Source organism: Nerophis lumbriciformis, linkage group LG35 (genome assembly GCF_033978685.3).
Source record: "Nerophis lumbriciformis linkage group LG35, RoL_Nlum_v2.1, whole genome shotgun sequence".
In the NCBI taxonomy this organism is placed as follows: Eukaryota; Metazoa; Chordata; class Actinopteri; order Syngnathiformes; family Syngnathidae; genus Nerophis; species Nerophis lumbriciformis.
In genome coordinates, this window is record NC_084582.2 from 6,321,310 (window position 1) to 6,340,222 (window position 18,913).

The 18,913-nt window shown below is 41.7% G+C and overlaps 1 protein-coding gene across 1 annotated transcript in view; it reads right to left on the reverse strand.

Moving 5' to 3' along the window:
• Positions 1-1,856: 1,856 nt before the first annotated feature.
• The window catches only part of mtnr1c (melatonin receptor 1C), a 66,111-nt gene continuing 49,054 nt past the window's right edge, over positions 1,857-18,913 (reverse strand). The window contains exon 2 of the mRNA XM_061927532.2: positions 1,857-3,063. Coding sequence (XP_061783516.2) covers positions 2,198-3,063 — 866 coding nt within the window. The 3' untranslated portion in view covers positions 1,857-2,197. The remainder of the gene's footprint in view (positions 3,064-18,913) is intronic.

Below are 18,913 nucleotides of genomic sequence, written 5' to 3' on the forward strand. Positions count from 1 at the left end.
ATTTTTCTTAATGAATCCACTTTTACTGCCATACAGTGCATGTAACAATGTGAATGAAAATGTCCCCGTCCAGCGTACTGTTCTTTGCCAGGAATCTTTTGGCGTTGGTATGCAGACCACATCTTTTCACCTTGACGGAGGTCTGCACTCCGTTGAGTGCCTTTCTAGTGTATGTAATGTTTCAAGACAGTAATACATCTTTGGGCTTCGAAGAGAGGTGAACCGCAGATAAGATTGTTGGGAAGTTATGTTTCAGAGCAATACAAGCCGAGGTGGCATGTGTTGTGATTTAGCATAATCATGCAATCACATCACTGGAGCCTGATGCATATCTGGCCCCTTGGGCTTCTGATACGCATAAATGTATGCTTTGTATTAGCTTCTGCTCCTTTCTTTGGTTTTTCTTTTTTTATAGGAGTGTTTGTGGCAACACAGTCATGCATTCATCTGTTAAAAGCCTGATAAAAAGCAGCATACAAATCAATGAAAGATTTCAGTTTTTAGTTACAAGCCCTGCCTTATCACTTCAAATCCATCCATCCATCCATCCATCTTCTAAACAGGGAAGCCCAGACTTTCCTCTCCCCAGCCACTTCGTCCAGCTCCTCCCCGGGGATCCCGAGGCGTTCCCAGGCCAGCCGGGAGACATAGTCTTCCCAACGTGTCCTGGGTCTTCCCCGTGGCCTCCTACCGGTTGGACGTGCCCTAAACACCTCCCGAGGGAGGCGTTCGGGTGGCATCCTGCCCAGATGCCCGAACCACCTCATCTGGCTCCTCTCGATGTGGAGGAGCAGTGGCTTTACTTTGAGCTCCCCCCGGATGGCAGAGCTTCTCACCCTATCTCTAAGGGAGAGCCCCGCCACCCGGCGGAGGAAACTCATTTCGGCCGCCTGTACCCGTGATCTTGTCCTTTCGGTCATAACCCAAAGCTCATGACCATAGGTAAGGATGGGAACGTAGATCGACCGGTAAATTGAGAGCTTTGTCTTCCGGCTCAGCTCCTTCTTCACCACAACGGATCGATACAGCGTCCGCATTACTGAAGATGCCGCACCGATCCGCCTGTCGATCTCACGATCCACTTTTCCCTCCCTCGTGAACAAGACTCCTAGGTACTTGAACTCCTCCACTTGGGGCAGGGTCTCCTCCCCAACCCGGGGATGGCACTCCACCCTTTTCCGGGCGAGAACCATGGACTCGGACTTGGAGGTGCTGATTCTCATCCCAGTCGCTTCACACTCGGCTGCGAACCGATCCAGTGAGAGCTGAAGATCCTGGCCAGATGAAGCCATCAGGACCACATCATCTGCAAAAAGCAGAGACCTAATCCTGCAGCCACCAAACCGGTGACTGCGCCTAGAAATTCTGTCCATAAAAGTTATGAACAGAATCGGTGACAAAGGGCAGCCTTGGCGGAGTCCAACCCTCACTGGAAACGTGTCCGACTTACTGCCGGCAATGCGGACCAAGCTCTGGCACTGATCGTACAGGGAGCGGACAGCCACAATCAGACAGTCCGATACCCCATACTCTCTGAGCACTCCCCACAGCACCTACCCTAAATCCAAAGTCTAACAATCCAACAGCATCAAAGTGATTAATAATGAAAGAGAACAAAGGCTTATACTTCATACAGATGAAACCATAGAGCGGTATTAACAAAAGTACAATCAGTGATTCCAGACTTTCAATATTCTTCACAGACTTTCAAGTAAGTGTGTAATCCTTAGGATCTGATCTCAGTGTTGAGTGCAAAGCCTTTGAGTTTGAGTTCGCTCACTGGTCGGCGGATTGCACTGAAGCTTTCTAAAAGATCAAAACACAGTGCGATAAAAACACACTTTTTTTTATTGAGTTTATGTTTGATCAGAACGTAAAAGACGAATGGCACAGGTGATGCGACCATGCCGGAAAACAGTCGTATTGTGTCAAAGACTTTGCTCTTCTTAAGCCAAGTAGTTTTTGGGCGAAATCAGGATTTGTCTCAGTTTGTCTTTAAATGTATTGTTCGGTGGAGCACAGCAGATGTGTATCGTAAGAAAATAAGTGTTGTCGTGGTTCACGTAAGCTTGGCATGTGTCAAGGTGTAGTCGGGCTTCAGCTCCTGGTGTAAAACCGGAACAGAATAAGCAGCAAACAAAATGATAGCATGTCTGAAGGCAGCAGGTGAACCCAGATTCCTGAGAAATGCCCTTTGTTATACGTTTATCTCTGCTACGTTATTGTTCGTCACAGCCGCTGAGGGTTTACTCTTCAGGCCCTCCGTGGCACACCTGGAGGTTTCCACCAGGAGTAAACGTGGGATGCACAAAGCGAGGACGATCGTCTTGTATTCTTTGCGAAAGTTTTGGTTGAGCAGTCCGTATATGATGGCGTTGAGGCAGCTGTTGAAGTATGCCATGAAGTAGCTGGTGACAAACAGCCACTGCGGTATGTTCGGAGCAACTCTGGCCGGGTTGATCGCTACCGCCAGGCCGATCAGGTTCAACGGCGCCCAGCAGACAGCAAACAACACAAACACCATGAACATAGTCAGGAAGTTCCTTACGTCGCTGGGTTTTAGTTTGGCTCTTTGTTCTGGTTTCACCCGATGTTTCACTTGGATCACCCTCACCCATATCCTCAAGTAGCAGTAGGACACCACCAGCAGCGGGATCAGGAAATGGATGATGACCACGGAGATGGTGTAATAAGAGCTAACTGTCTGGGCGAAAGTGCAGGAGTAAATGCGAGGGTCGTACTGAAGCGAGCCCACAAAGAAGTTGGGGACGGTGGCGATGGCCGTGAAGATCCAGGTGAGGCCCAAGTAGCAGCAGGTGTTCCTGAGGCTGAACACGCGGTCGTAGTGGAGGCTGTGGCAGATGTAGCAGTAGCGGTTGATGGCGATGGCCATGATGTTGAAGATGGAGCCGATGACGCTGATGCCCATGATGAAACCGCTCGCCTGGCAGTGCATGTCCCCCATGGTCCAGTCGTCGTGGAAGATGGCCGTCAGTACCAAAGGGTAGGGGTACAGCGCCACCACCAGGTCTGCGACTGACAGACTCACCACAAAGATGTTGCCTGGAGAGACAAAGGAAGTTCAAATACCAGACAAAGCATGACCACAAATAACTAAAACTCAAAAAAACTAAAAGACTGGAGAAAAGACTGGACTAAAACTCAAAAACCTAAAAGACTGCAGAGAAAAAAAGGAAGTTCAAATACCAGACAAAGCATGACCACAAATAACTAAAACTACATAATGAAACCAGGCAGCACCAAAAATAAAACAGTCTCCTAATAACAGCCCAGTTTGTTAAGCCATAAAGTATCTGGGCCAGCAAGGCCTTTTTTCTGGCCTGAACTCAGTCAGAAGCACTGACTTACATACACAACCTAAATTGTACAAACCCCGTTTCCATATGAGTTGGGAAATTGTGTTAGATGTAAATATAAGCGGAATACAATGATTTGCAAATCCTTTTCAACCCATATTCAATTGAATGCACTACAAAAACAAGATATTTGATGTTCAAACTCATAAACTTTATTTCAAAAAATCTCACGTACCCCTTGGCATACCTTTTAAGTACCCCCATTTGAGAACCACTGTGTAGACTGCCAGTCAGTCAGAGGGTCATAGGACTTGTGGCAAACTGTTTTGTTTGGTCAATCCAATTAAGCAGTTCAGAGGCCCAAAGCCTTTTTCATTTTGATGTTTTTTTAATACTCTGTTAGTGGACATAAATCTTTGCAACAGTCTCCTTTTCCTTTTTGAGTGCCAGACACTCTTCTTTTGTCAGTCAGTATCAAAGCTGGGAATTGATAACTTTTGTCGATATAAGTTTGTGATTGTAGATATAGTAAGTTGCCTTTCTGAGGGTAATTGGTGTAAGAGGGATCATTGTTCAGCCCTAAAATGTTGGGTTTGGGCCTCAGATTCCCAGCAGTCCTGTTGAAATGTCCTTGAACATTGTAGAAATGTTTCGTGAAATAAATATTTTGATGGAACAGTACTACCATGTTCAGGCCAAAACAAGTCTTAGCAAACAAACTGTCTCTTTCATGAGTTAGTAGAGTCAAAGTGGCCCTTGTTTGTAGGATTAAACCCAGGCCACCATGACGTTTTCCAGGAAATTAAGGCCAAGACAGATTTTCACTCTGGAATGAAGAGAGAATGAAGAGAACATGGGTTCTCTTTTTTGTAGACTTTGTAGAAAATCCAGTGTTGGGTGATGCATTTTATATCTTGGCCTTCACTTGGGACTTAACAGACCTAACCCACCTCCTGATAACTACCATTATCCCATCAAAACATCAATAAATAGCACAAATCAATGTTTATGTATTGAGGATGAATACTATTATTTCCATTACCAGCAGTATAATTTGCACTTGTAGGCAGGCAGTGGTCTGGATGTTGAGAACAAACACCTTGCTCAGACAAGTTAGCTACTGTAGCTTCAGGATTGTCCGACAAAGCTTAGAAAGTCCCTACGATGTTGAGCTTTTTCTGTAAAAGGCTGATTGAAAATAGATTTTTAAGAATTTTCCGACACCAAGTCCCTCTAAGTCACAGGTGTCAAACTAAAGGCCCCGGGGCCGGATGTGGCCCGCCACTTCATTTTATTCGGCCCTCAAAAGCCTGGAAATAATATGTATCAATGAAGTACTGTAAGTTTTCTTACTAAATGTTTCCTTTCTTTCTATTTTGGGAGAAAAAATATATATGTACCCATTTAATCGCAAATTATGTTAACTTAAATGTTGTCTAACCATCCATCCATCCATTTTCTACTGCTTGTCTTGTTCGGGGTGGCGGGGGGTGCTGGAGCCTATATCAGCTGCATTCGGGCGGAAGGCGGCGTACACCTTGGACAAGTCGCCATTACGCAAAAATATTTTATCAAACCGTTTTTATCAAACCATTTTTTAAATAGAAATAAAAACTAATAATAATGGTTTCAAAGCAAGTTATCCATCAAATTGTGCAATGTAAAAGTAGCAATGGATTTCATGGTAAAATAGTGAAATGTACTGTGGTTTTTACAGCATTTTACTCTAAATGAAAAAAAAGAGTACCTTTTTTTTACTGTGATAAACTGTGGTGCCGTTTTGGCATTAACAGTAATACACCGAAAAATCTACAGTTGTTGATTTGCGGTAAAAAAATAAAAACAATAAAAAAACGACAAACAAACTGGCAGCTAAGGTGCCAAAATGTTACTGTAAAATATATATTTTTTAATTTACAGGAAAAAAAAAACTAATGTTAACTTTACAGTAAAATTGCAGATTTTTTAAAATTTACAGTAAAAAAAACATGTAAATTTTACAGTAAAATTCTGGCAACTGAGCCTTTTTTTTCCCATTAAAACAGTAGTACTGTTTTTCTATTTAGAGTAATATACACTAATTTTTTAGGTTAAATTATTGCAACTTACCATATTTTTTTTTACATTTTAGTTTTTAAAAAAAATCTACTAATAAAATGCATTAAAAACATTGTCAAATAATAGTATTCACTGTTAGAAGAGGCCCTCAGGGGCCAAACATAACTGCGATGTGGCCCTCAGTGAAAACGACTGACACCTCTGCTCTAAGTCGTTGTGGGCAGTTTTGCTCTGATCAACCAATTAGAGAATATTAATTTCAAAGTAAAATTGCAGATTTTTTTAAATTTACAGTAAAAAAAAACATGTAAATTTTAGAGTAAAATTCTGGCAACTAATCTGCCTTTTTTTCCAATAAAAACAGTAGTACTGTTTTTCCATTTAGAGTAATATACACTAATTTTCTAGGTTAAATTATTGCAACTTACCATATTTTTTTTTACATTTTAGTTAAAAAAAAAAATCTACTAATAAAATGCATTAAAAACATTGTCAAATAATAGTATTCACTGTTAGAAGAGGCCCTCTGGGGCCAAACATAACTGCGGTGTGGCCCTCAGTGAAAACGACTTTGACACCTCTGCTCTAAGTCGTTGTGGGCAGTTTTGCTCTGATCAACCAATTAGAGAACAGAACATTTTTTAAATTTACAGTAAAAAAACATGTCAATTTTACAGTAAAATTCTGGCAACTAAGCTGCCTTTATTTTCGCATAAAAACAGTAGTACTGTTTTTCCTTTTAGAGTAATATACACAACATTTTTAGGTTAAATTATTGCAACTTACCATATTTTTTTTTACATTTTAGCTAAAAGAAATCTACTAATAAAATGCATTTAAAAAATTGTCCAATAATAGTATTCACTGTTAGAAGAGGCCCTCTGGGGCCAAACATAACTGCGGTGTGGCCCTCAGTGAAAACGACTTTGACACCTCAGCTCTAAGTCGTTTTGGGCAGTTTTGCTCTGATCAACCAATTAGAGAACAGAAAAATGCTAATGTTATTGTTTCGCTTGCATGCAGGCCCTCAGAAGCAAATCTGAAATCTGATTGGTTAAAGAATCAGCCCCGTTGATAAAAAAAAACCTGAAGTGACATAGTCTCGTACTCCTGATTCTAAAGGCCCCCGGTAGCTTAAATTGACAAGGCAACACACAGACACTGAAATCTTACAAAAAAATGAAGATAATAAACTGTTGTGAATAAATTGATAACATTTCACCAACAAATAGTACAAACCCCGTTTCCATATGAGTTGGGAAATTGTGTTAGATGTAAATATAAATGGAATACAATAATTTTAAAATCCTTTTCAACCCATATTCAGTTGAATATGCTACAAAGACAACATATTTGATGTTCAAACTAATAAACTTTTTTTTTTTTTGAAAATAATCCTTAACTTTAGAATTTGATGCCAGCAACACGTGACAAAGAAGTTGGGAAAAGTGGCAATAAATACTGATAAAGTTGAGGGATGCTCATCAAACACTTATTTGGAACATCCCACAGGTGAACAGGCAAATTGGGAACAGGTGGGTGCCATGATTGGGTATAAAAGTAGATTCCATGAAATGCTCAGTCATTCACAAACAAGGATGGGGCGAGGGTCAGCACCTTGTCAACAAATGCGTGAGCAAATTGTTGAACAGTTTAAGAAAAACCTTTCTCAACCAGCTATTGCAAGGAATTTAGGGATTTCACCATCTACGGTCCGTAATATCATCAAAGGGTTCAGAGAATCTGGAGAAATCACTGCACGTAAGCAGCTAAGCCCGTGACCTTCGATCCCTCAGGCTGTACTGCATCAACAAGCGACATCAGTGTGTAAAGGATATCACCACATGGGCTCAGGAACACTTCAGAAACCCACTGTCAGTAACTACAGTTGGTCGCTACATCTGTAAATGCAAGTTAAAACTCTACTGTGCAAAGCGAAAACCGTTTATCAACAACACCCAGAAACGCCGTCGGCTTCGCTGGGCCTGAGCTCATCTAAGATGGACTGATACAAATTAGAAAAGTGTTCTGTGGTCTGACGAGTCCACATTTGAAATTGTTTTTGGAAACTGTGGACGTCATGTCCTCCGGACCTAAGAGGAAAAGAACCATCCGGATTGTTATAGGCGCAAAGTTGAAAAGCCAGCATCTGTGATGATATGGGGGTGTATTAGTGCCCAAAACATGGGTAACTTACACATCTGTGAAGGCGCCATTAATGCTGAAAGGTACATACAGGTTTTGGAGCAACATATGTTGCCATCCAAGCAACGTTACCATGGACACCCCTGCTTATTTCAGCAATGCAATGCCAAGCCACGTGTTACATCAACATGGCTTCATAGTAAAAGAGTGCGGGTACTAGACTGGCCTGCCTGTAGTCCAGACCTGTCTCCCAGTGAAAATGTGTCGCGCATTATGAAGCCTAAAATACCACAACGGAGACCCCCGGACTGTTGAACAACTTAAGCTGTACATCAAGCAAGAATGGGAAATAATTCCACCTGAGAAGCTTAAAAAATGTGTCTTCTCAGTTCCCAAACGTTTACTGAGTGCTGTTAAAAGGAAAGGCCATGTAACACAGTGGTGAACATGCCCTTTCCCAACTACTTTAGCACGTGTTGCAGCCATGAAATTCTAAGTTAATTATAATTTGAACATCAAATATGTTGTCTTTGTAGTTCATTCAATTGAATATGGGTTGAAAAGGATTTGCAAATCATTGTATTCCGTTTATATTTACATCTAACACAATTTCCCAACTCATATGGAAACAGGGTTTGTAGTTTATCCGCAGCAATGGAAAATTATTGACTTAGGGGAGCTGCTCAATTAGATGCTTACTGCCTCTTTTGCAGCTTTTTGATTTAGCAGCAGGATAGGAATCAGCGTTTAAAAATGTGGACGGCTCTGCGAGAATAGGAATGTAAGTCCTGGTTACCATCGATGGCCAACCCTTACTGTTGATTCAATGATATTGCAGTATTTCACAGACTGTGGCTGACTTTCAAGCAGCCGTCTAGATTACTAAACATTTTATATGTCTTTAGAGCCAGAACTAACACAATTTATGGTTTGACAACACACAGCACACACATCTGTTTAGTCCAGTAATTGCAGAGTGAGGGCAGTCCTTCTCCATCCCTCGTGTTTATGTTTGCACACTGCGGGGACAGACAGACCATGGATTGTGATTTTAGAGCAGGAGCAAGAGCGTTATTATCCCGTCCTCCTCAGGTCAAAGCTGACATTTGCGTGACACTGGGTCTTCTCAGAGGGCATGCATCATACAAAATGACGTTTGATGTCGTTACGGTGCAACTGTCCCGGGCCGGGAAGACGACACATAAATCAAATTGTGATTTTGTGTCGGATAAAATATCAGATAAGAAGCTCATGCAGTGGAGCCTCAATTCTGCAAAAGCATGAGCATTAGCCTCCCTTTTTAAAACAAAAAAATATCACTGTATTTATTTGGTCTAGGAATTCACTTTCCTGGTGGGTTGCAAGTAACCTCAGTGCATTTTAAATAGTTCAAATATTATTTTGATACTCAGGTTATAATATGTATTGTGGTTGGATGCTCACCCTGTTTTATATATTAATATAAAAAAAATATATTACACACAGCATTTTCCTTGCTAACTTGAGCTGCTTCATAAAACCGAAAAAGTAAAGAGAGAAAAAGTCAGGTATTAAAAAAAGTTACTGCAGCATTATAACATTAGGGGTTTTCTAAACCGTATTGTATGGATATTAGCAAACATCTTCGACAATCAAATCATGAACATAACAATCCACATTTTGCGTTATTTATGCGTGAAACAGTTCTTTAAACATGGAAGTGTAGCTCCTCCTCTGAATGCAAGTGCTCCTAAAGCAGGAATACAAATTATGTATTTCTACAAAATACAAAATCTGGTAAGACACCAACACGCAGTAGATATTTTTATTGTTATCATTGTCATTAAATCGTGTTTGTCCTTTTTGTGTTGAGCTGTTTATAAAAAGCATAGAGTTTAAAACACATTTCATTAAAGCAAATTAATTTTCCGTTCATAGTGTTAAAACCTGAAAATGATCTGTCAAGGGTACACTTATTAATGATGAAAAATCCTTTATATCTGTGATTAATTGCGATTCATTTTGAGTTAACTATGAACAATGCGATTAAATATTTACAGTATATATATATATATATATATATATTAGAGATGTCCAATAATATCGGCCGATAAATGCTTTAAAATGTAATATCGGAAATGATCGGTATCGTTTTTTATTATTATCGGTATCGGGTTGTTTTTTTTTGTTTTGTTTTTAATTAAATCAACATAAAAAACACAAGATACACTTACAATTAGTACACCAACCCAAAAAACCTCCCTCCCCCATTTACAGTCATTCACACAAAAGGGTTGTTTCTTTCTGTTATTAATATTTTGGTTCCTACATTATATATCAATATATATCAATACAGTCTGCAAGGGATACAGTCCGTAAGCACACATGATTGTGCGTGCTGCTGGTCCACTAATAGTACTAACCTTTAACAGTTAATTTGACTCATTTTCATTAATTACTAGTTTCTATGTAACTGTTTTTATATTGATTTACTTTCTTTTTTATTCAAGAATTTTTTTTAAATTTATTTATCTTATTTTATTTTATTAATTTTATAAAAAAAAGGACCTTATCTTCACCATACCTGGTTGTCCAAATTAGGCATAATAATGTGTTAATTCCACGACTGTATATATAGCGGTATCGGTTGATATCGGTATCAGTAATTACGAGTTGGATAATATCGGATATCGGCAAAAAGTCATTATCGGACATCCCTAATGAATATATATATATATATATATATATATATATATATATATATATATATATATATATATATATATATATATATATATATATATATATATGTATATATATATATATATGTATATATATATATATTGTCGGAGGCAGATATTTACATATATCCGTATTTAAGTGTTACTTCTTTAATTTCATAATCATATTACAAAACAGCTAGTGTTTTTCTTCCAATTGTGGTCTTTTGGTTGTCTGCAAATACTGTGTGCTAACCTTGAGTGTGGAATGTAAGAAAGAGAGATACTCCTTCTTCTTATCTATTCTTATGTCCTGGTGCGGAGGACAATGGGCATGTGTTTGGGCTGAAAAGACAAGACAGCGAGGGAGGGAGGGAGGGAGAGAGACTTTATAGAATAGAAGGTTTCCATTTCTGAGGGCAGACCATCTTAGCTGCGTGATTGAATGTTCTATGCTGGACTGGTCTCATTTATATTTACAAAGCTTTGCAAATATATACAAAATACCTATTCTGTCGCTGGTGGTTCTTTTACTCAGCTTTAAGTGTCGTAAAGACCTTGGGAGCGACGACCAGAAACTTGAATTCCCTGGGAGGAACAACTGGTCCAAACGCAACAATTTGGGGGCTCGTCCGGGATATATATATATATATATATATATATATATATATATATATAGTTTGTAATGTCTACCAAACCGCCCCCCGGCCGTTTGGTAGACATCCAGACGACCGTGGGCGCCCCCCTCTACCCCCGGCGCACACCAGGGTTCCATCCCACCACTTCAGGTGGGATGGAACAATCCATATAACACGTCACAGAAAACGTCACGCTAACATCACGTGACACCTCTGATGAAGGCTGCAGAAGCAAGGTAGCCGAAACTTGTCAGGTACAAAACTTGACCTTACTAGCCTATATAAATCAACCATTTATAAATACACAACAGTAGGCTAAATGAACCTTTTTAACATATTAGGTAATATTAACTGTTGGGAGTTTTACCGCGGTTATTATTATTAATTAACGTTTATTATTTACCCCTATTTGACGGTACGGGAATTGTCATTCCCATGTAAGATACGGTTGGAATTTGAAACCGCATCATATGAGCAGGTATTTTTTTCATGTCCTTTTATTTTCGGAACAGTATCAATCAATAATGCAGTGCATTTGGAGGTGGAACTAACTGTTTCCGAGTTGTTTCCACAGTCACTTAATGACGTCGCACCAACTTAAAAAAAGAAAAGCAGACAATCACAGTGGATTCGGCAAGTTACAGTAAGAAGGTAGAAGACAAAAGGCATGTTTAGGAACTTTTATGAGGTACAAGCATTGTGGAGCTGTTTGTTGGGAGTGAAGGTCTGAAGTATAAATACATAAATACAAAAAAAGTATTTAATTAGCTCAAATATTCGACTTTTGGAATTTTGCATACATTTTTGTGCAGTAGGAGATTTTTTTCCACAGAGCTTTTTTTCTCAGTTACGAGTAAAACAGCAGCGGCCATTGCTCAGGCTTGATAAAAATAAAAGCATTCGCTCTCCATTCTCAAGTCTGTCACTTTGTATTTGCCATGGTCATCTCGCTGTGTGCTTTTGTCGTCATGCAGAGGTTTGATTTCAGCCCGACACAGCCCAGCGTGTGCATCTGCACAGGCCGGCAGGGCAGGCCGAGCTGCAGCCTGAACTCTTGCCGGCTCAACTATCTCTCCTCCTTATCGTCAAGAGGATGAGGTAAGCACTAAAACGCGGCTCGGAGGACAGCGGTGAAGCGGCCAGGCGACTGACTGTCTTTGTTTAGTCGTTATGCATTATTAAAAAACAAAGAATGAACTATTACTTTGGGTGTTGTTTAAGTAACCACAACGTCAGGAGATTTTCTGACGAGCAAGGAAACCTGCGAAACAGGCTTGTAGGGATGAAATAGCCTCTGTGTTTTTTCCTGACCTCACGTATATTCCGTTCTACCGCGGTATCGAGCACTGTATAACGGTTAAACCGCAGAAAACTTGACTATATATATATATATATATATATATATATATATATATATATATATTAGAGATGCGCGGATAGGCAATTATTTCATCCGCAACCGCATCAGAAAGTCGTCAACCATCCGCCATCCACCCGATGTAACATTTGATCAGAACCGCACCCGCCCGCACCCGCCCCTTTGTTATATATCTAATATAGACGATGCAAGGCATTAGTGAGGTTATAAAGCTTTTGCCTGTTAAAGAAAGGAGACTGATCCAATGCAGCACAGACATTCGCGTGCCACGCTGTCACGACCCAGACGCACACCAGTGCGCAATCATATGGGAGCCGCGCTGAGCGCGTCTCGCTGCCGGCGACGGCCGGGTATGGGCCCGACGCTCCAGCGCCATCCATTTTCAGGGCTAGTTGATTCGGCAGGTGGGTTGTTACACACTCCTTAGCGGGTTCCAACTTCCATGGCCACCGTCCTGCTGTCTATATCAACCAGGGTGAGCCCCACCCCTTTCGTGAGCGCACTGCGCGCGGAGTGACCCCTGTTACGCGCCCCCGGCCACGGGGGTGGCGGGCAGGTAAGCTGCTTACCTGCTGCGCGTGACGCCGGCCGCGGCGGAGGCGGACGAGGCGGGGTGTCGGTGCGGTGGGCGCGGTGGTGACCCTGGACGTGCGTCGGGCCCTTCTCGCGGATCGCCTCAGCTACGGCTCCCGGTGGGGCCCTCTCGGGGGAAGGGGCCTCGGTCCCGGACCCCGGCGAGGCGTCCCTTCTCCGCTCCGTAAAAGTGTCCATCTCTTTTTTTTTTTTTTTTTTCTGTTGTGGCATATGCAGCAGGTGCCTGCTCGTTTTTCGTATGTGGGTAACAAGATTTAACTATGTATATATATTTCCGAATTGGTTTAACTGCCACCCGCCTGAATCTATTTAAAATCTAATTTTTTTTTATTTCAACCGCCCGACCCGACCCGACCCCCGGATAAAATCTAATTTTTTTTAATTTCATCCGCCCGATCCGCGGATAATCCGCGGACTCCGCGGTTGTGCCCGCAAACCGCGCATCTCTAATATATATATATATATAATTTTATTCAAGGACCTTTGTCATGAGATGGCACAAAATTAGTACCCAATGTACCAGATTTAGCCCAATGAGTACCACAAAAACATAGTTTATAAAGAAAGTTATAAATAGACTAGGTTATAATAAGCATAGGTTAATAGCTATATATTGTAAATACAACAGTGTGTATATATGTGTTTTAAGTGTGTGCAAAATACCTGCCTACAGTTGAGTCAGAATATGGTATTATTGTTAAACCCACTGTGAATATTAAAATACGACAATTCATTTACACTGAATCATTACTAATATGAAGTTTGCATTAAAAAAAAAAAACAATTGTTAAAATCAGTTATGTATTGAGAAAGTTCCATCCATCCATCCATCTTCTTCCGCTTATCCGAGGTCGGGTCGCGGGGGCAGCAGCCTAAGCAGGGAAGCCCAGACTTCCCTCTCCCCAGCCACTTCGTCCAGCTCTTCCTGTGGGACCCCGAGGCGTTCCCAGGCCAGCCGGGAGACATAGTCTTCCCAACGTGTCCTGGGTCTTCCCCGCTGCCTCCTACCGGTCGGACGTGCCCTAAACACCTCCCTAGGGAGGCGTTCGGGTGGCATCCTGACCAGATGCCCAAACCACCTCATCTGGCTCCTCTCGATGTGGAGGAGCAGCGGCTTTACTTTGAGCTCCCCCCGGATGGCAGAGCTTCTCACCCTATCTCTAAGGGAGAGACCCGCCACCCGGCGGAGGAAACTCATTTCGGCCGCTTGTACCCATGATCTTGTCCTTTCGGTCATAACCCAAAGCTCATGACCATAGGTGAGGATGGGAACGTAGATCGACCGGTAAATTGAGAGCTTTGCCTTTCGGCTCGGCTCTTTCTTCACCACAACGGATCGATACAGCGTCCGCATTACTGAAGACGCCGCACCGATCCGCCTGTCGATCTCACGATCCACTCTTCCATCACTCGTGAACAAGACTCCGAGGTACTTGAACTCCTCCATTTGGGGCAAGATCTCCTCCCCAACCCGGAGATGGCACTCCACCCTTTTCCGGGCGAGAACCATGGACTCGGACTTGGAGGTGCTGATTCCCATCCCAGTCGCTTCACACTCGGCTGCGAACCGATCCAGTGAGAGCTGAAGATCCTGGCCAGATGAAGCCATCAGGACCACATCATCTGCAAAAAGCAGAGACCTAATCCTGCAGCCACCAAACCGGATCCCCTCAACGCCTTGACTGCGCCTAGAAATTCTGTCCATAAAAGTTATGAACAGAATCGGTGACAATCGGTATTGAGAAAGTTATAATGGATTAAATGTGCTGACACTTCATTGATCCTGTCACTAAATGGAGATGTTGACCGGTTTAAGATAGCGGCCCTATGGCTCGTCAGCGCCAATAGGCAGTAGCGGTCAATGCGGCGTCTACATATTAGATATTTAATCCTACCCCTTCTCTATATCCCATTGGTTGCTAATAAACATGTTCACTTCCTATATCCTGTACTCCTGCACACAAAGGGCTATCGACATCAGACCCTGTCGATACCCTAGGATAAAGCTAGAATGCAACGCTACCTCCATAAGCAAACCCAACCCAACCTCCGCAACACCCGAGCCTCTGCCCAGACGTCCAATGGCCACAAGGATGATCTTTAAATATACCAACCATTTGACTGTTCAATTAGAATTGTCACTTGAACCATTCTTTACATTTTGCTGCTCCACTGAGACCAAGATGGCACCCAGCCAGGTGGTCGGTACCTCAACTTTGCGAGGATGAAATAGCTGGAGCCATATCGATATGCCCACATAAAGAATACTGTATATGACTAGTAGAATATAAAATAGCCATGTCAATGCTCATTCATTTAAGTGTGGTTTGCCAGCTGCACTGCTCAGGAAAAGATAGCGCTCCAGAGGGTGATAAACACAGATAAAAGAAAATAACTGGCTGCCCTTTCCTCTCACTGGAGGAGATGTACAGGTCCTGCTGCTACAGGAAGGCCCGGAGCTTCTTCTGGGATCCATCTCACCTCTGTTCCAACTGCTCCCCTCAGGAAGGCAGTAAAAGATAAGTACATATCACAGGGTGGTCTACTAATACATCAATAACTGCTCCTTCTCATATAGAACCACCTGTGTAATATCCTATGTGAACCTTACTGTTTTAAAGGGGAACAATATCACCAGACCTATGTAAGCGTCAATATATACCTTGATGTTGCAGAAAAAAGACCATATATTTTTTTAACCGATTTCCGAACTCTAAATGGGTGAATTTTGGCGAATTAAACGCCTTTCTAATATTCGCTCTCGGAGCGATGACGTCACAACATTTTCTCAAACACCGAGTCAAATCAGCTCTGTTATTTTCCGTTTTTTCGACTGTTTTCCGTACCTTGTAGACATCATGCCTCGTCGGTGTGTTGTCGGAGGGTGTAACAACACGAACAGGGACGGATTCAAGTTGCACCAGTGGCCCAAAGATGCGGAAGTGGCTAGAAATTGGACGTTTGTTCCGCACACTTTACCGACGAAAGCTATGCTACGACAGAGATGGCAAGAATGTGTGGATATCCTGCGACACTCAAAGCAGATGCATTTCCAACGATAAAGTCAAAGAAATCTGCCGCCAGACCCCCATTGAATCTGCCGGAGTGTGTGAGCAATTCAGGGACAAAGGACCTCGGTAGCACGGCAAGCAATGGCGGCAGTTTGTTCCCGCAGACGAGCGAGCTAAACCCCCTGGATGTCTTGGCTCACACCGTCCCTTATGCCACTGAAGATGATCAAGAGAAGAATATCGACCCTAGCTTCCCTGGCCTGCTGACATGAGGGTATGTCTACAGAATATATTAATTGATGAAAATTGGGCTGTCTGCACTCTCAAAGTGCATGTTGTTGCCAAATGTATTTCATATGCTGTAAACCTAGTTCATAGTTGTTAGTTTCTTTTAATGCCAAACAAACCCATACCAATTGTTGGTTAGAAGGCGATCGCCGAATTCGTCCTCGCTTTCTCCCGTGTCGCTGGCTGTCGTGTCGTTTTCGTCGGTTTCGCTTGCATACGGTTCAAACCGATATGGCTCAATAGCTTCAGTTTCTTCTTCAATTTCGTTTTCGCTACCTGCCTCCACACTACAACCATCCGTTTCAATACATGCGTAATCTGTTGAATCGCTTAAGCCGCTGAAATCCGAGTCTGAATCCGAGCTAATGTCGCTATATCTTGCTGTTCTATGCGCCATGTTTGTTTGAGTTGGCATCACTATGTGACGTCACAGGAAAATGGACGGTGTATATAACGATGGTTAAAATCAGGCACTTTGAAGCTTTTTTTAGGGATATTGCGTGATGGGTAACATTTTGAAAAAAACTTCGAAAAATATAATAAGCCACTGGGAACTGATTTTTAATGGTTTTAACCATTCTGAAATTGTGATAATGTTCCCCTTTAAGAATGGTTACTGTAACCAAGGTGCATTATTATTAACCGCAATATAAATGTATCTATATAAATCAATCAATCAATCAATCAATCAATGTTTATTTATATAGCCCTAAATCACAAGTGTCTCAAAGGGCTGCACAAGCCACAACGACATCCTCGGTATAGACCACATAAGGGCAAGGAAAAACTCACCCCAGTGGGACGTCGATGTGAATGACTATGAGAAACCTTGGAGAGGACCGCATATGTGGGTAACCCCCCCCCAAATGTATCTATATAAATGTACAATTGAAGCCTGAGAATGTATTGTTTTTTTTACATGTGCCGTCCAACCACTCAAACAAATATATATATATATATATATATATATATATATATATATATATATATATATATATATATATATATATATATATATATATATATATATATATATATATATATATATATATAAATCCAGCCATCCATTTTTTACTGCTTGTCCCTTTCGGGGTCCCGGGGGGTGCAGGAGCCTAACTCAGCTGCATTCGGGCGGTAGGCGGGGGTACACCCTGGACAAGTCACCACCTCTTCACAATATAAATATATATGTGTATACCGTATTTTTCGGAGTATAAGTCGCTCTGGAGTATAAGTCGCAACGGCCGAAGATGTATAATAAAGAAAGAAAAAAAACATATATAAGTCGCACTGGAGTATAAGTCGCATTTTTTGGGGAAATTTATTCGATAAAACCCAACACCAAGAATAGACATTTGAAAGGCAATTTAAAATAAATAAAGAATAGTGAACAACAGGCTGAATAAGTGTACGTTATATGAGGCATAAATAACCAACTGAGAACGTGCCTGGTATGTTAACGTAACATATTATGGTAAGAGTCATTCAAATAACTATAACATATAGAACATGCTATACGTTTACCAAACAATCTGTCACTCCTAATCGTATATGCGTATATATATTAGGGCTGCAACAACTAATCGATTAAATCGATTAAAATCGATTATAAAAATAGTTGGCGATTAATTTAGTCATCGATTCGTTGGATCTATGCTATGCGCATGCGCAGAGGCTTTTTCATATATTTTTTTAACATTTTAATTTATTTTATAAACCTTTATTTATAAACTGCAACATGTACAAACAGCTGAGAAACAATAATCAAAATAAGTATGGTGCCACTATGCTGTTTTTTTTTCAATAAAATACTGGAAAAGATAGAAATGTAGTTTGTCTCTTTTATCCAATTATTAATCGATTAATCGAAGTAATAATCGACAGATTAATCGATTATCAAATTAATCGTTAGTTGCAGCCCTAATATATATATATAGCATACTTGCCAACCCTCCTGGATTTTCCGGGAGACTCCCGAAATTCAGCGCCTCTCCCAAAAACCTCCCGGGACAAATTTTCTCCCGAAAATCTCCTGAAATTCAGGCGGAGCTGGAGGCCACGCCCCTTCCAGCTCCATGCGGACCTGAGTCCCTTTCCCACGATATAAACAGTGTGCCTGCCCAATCACGTTATAACTGTAGAATGATCGAGTGCGAGTTCTTGGTTTCTTATGTGGGTTTATTGTTAGGCAGTTTCATTAACGTCCTCCCAGCGTGGCAACAACACACAACAACAGCAGTCATGTTTTTGTCTACCGTAAAGCAGTTCGTCTGCCGTAAACAGCAATGTTGTGACACTCTTAAACAGGACAATACTGCCATCTATAACATCAATAACATATACGGCTTTTAGAGAGTGCAGTGCACAACTGCGCACACAACAAGGAGACGAAGCAGAAGAACGAGGAAGATACAGCCATGGCGACGCCGACGACGAGTAAGATGAAGAAATACGCTTAGTTGCACCTTTCCTGCCTGAGTCCGACGATGAGTTGCAAATCTTGCTTTATTGATTGCTTGCACACAGCCAATCCAACACAAAACAAACTAGTCCCCGCCCGCACTCACGCTACTGCTCCCTCTCTTCTCTCGCCCACACACTCACTGACGTCACTCACCTCACATGCTCACCTATTAAAGGGCCACACACACACATACGCTACTCTCATAACAGCTTTTAAGTTCCAAGCCGCAGCTGCGATTGGACCTGGATAACCTCCGGGAAGAAGTAGTGGACTACCAAGTGCTTGGCAGTGAAGATCTTACTCAGGAAGCAAAGATTGACC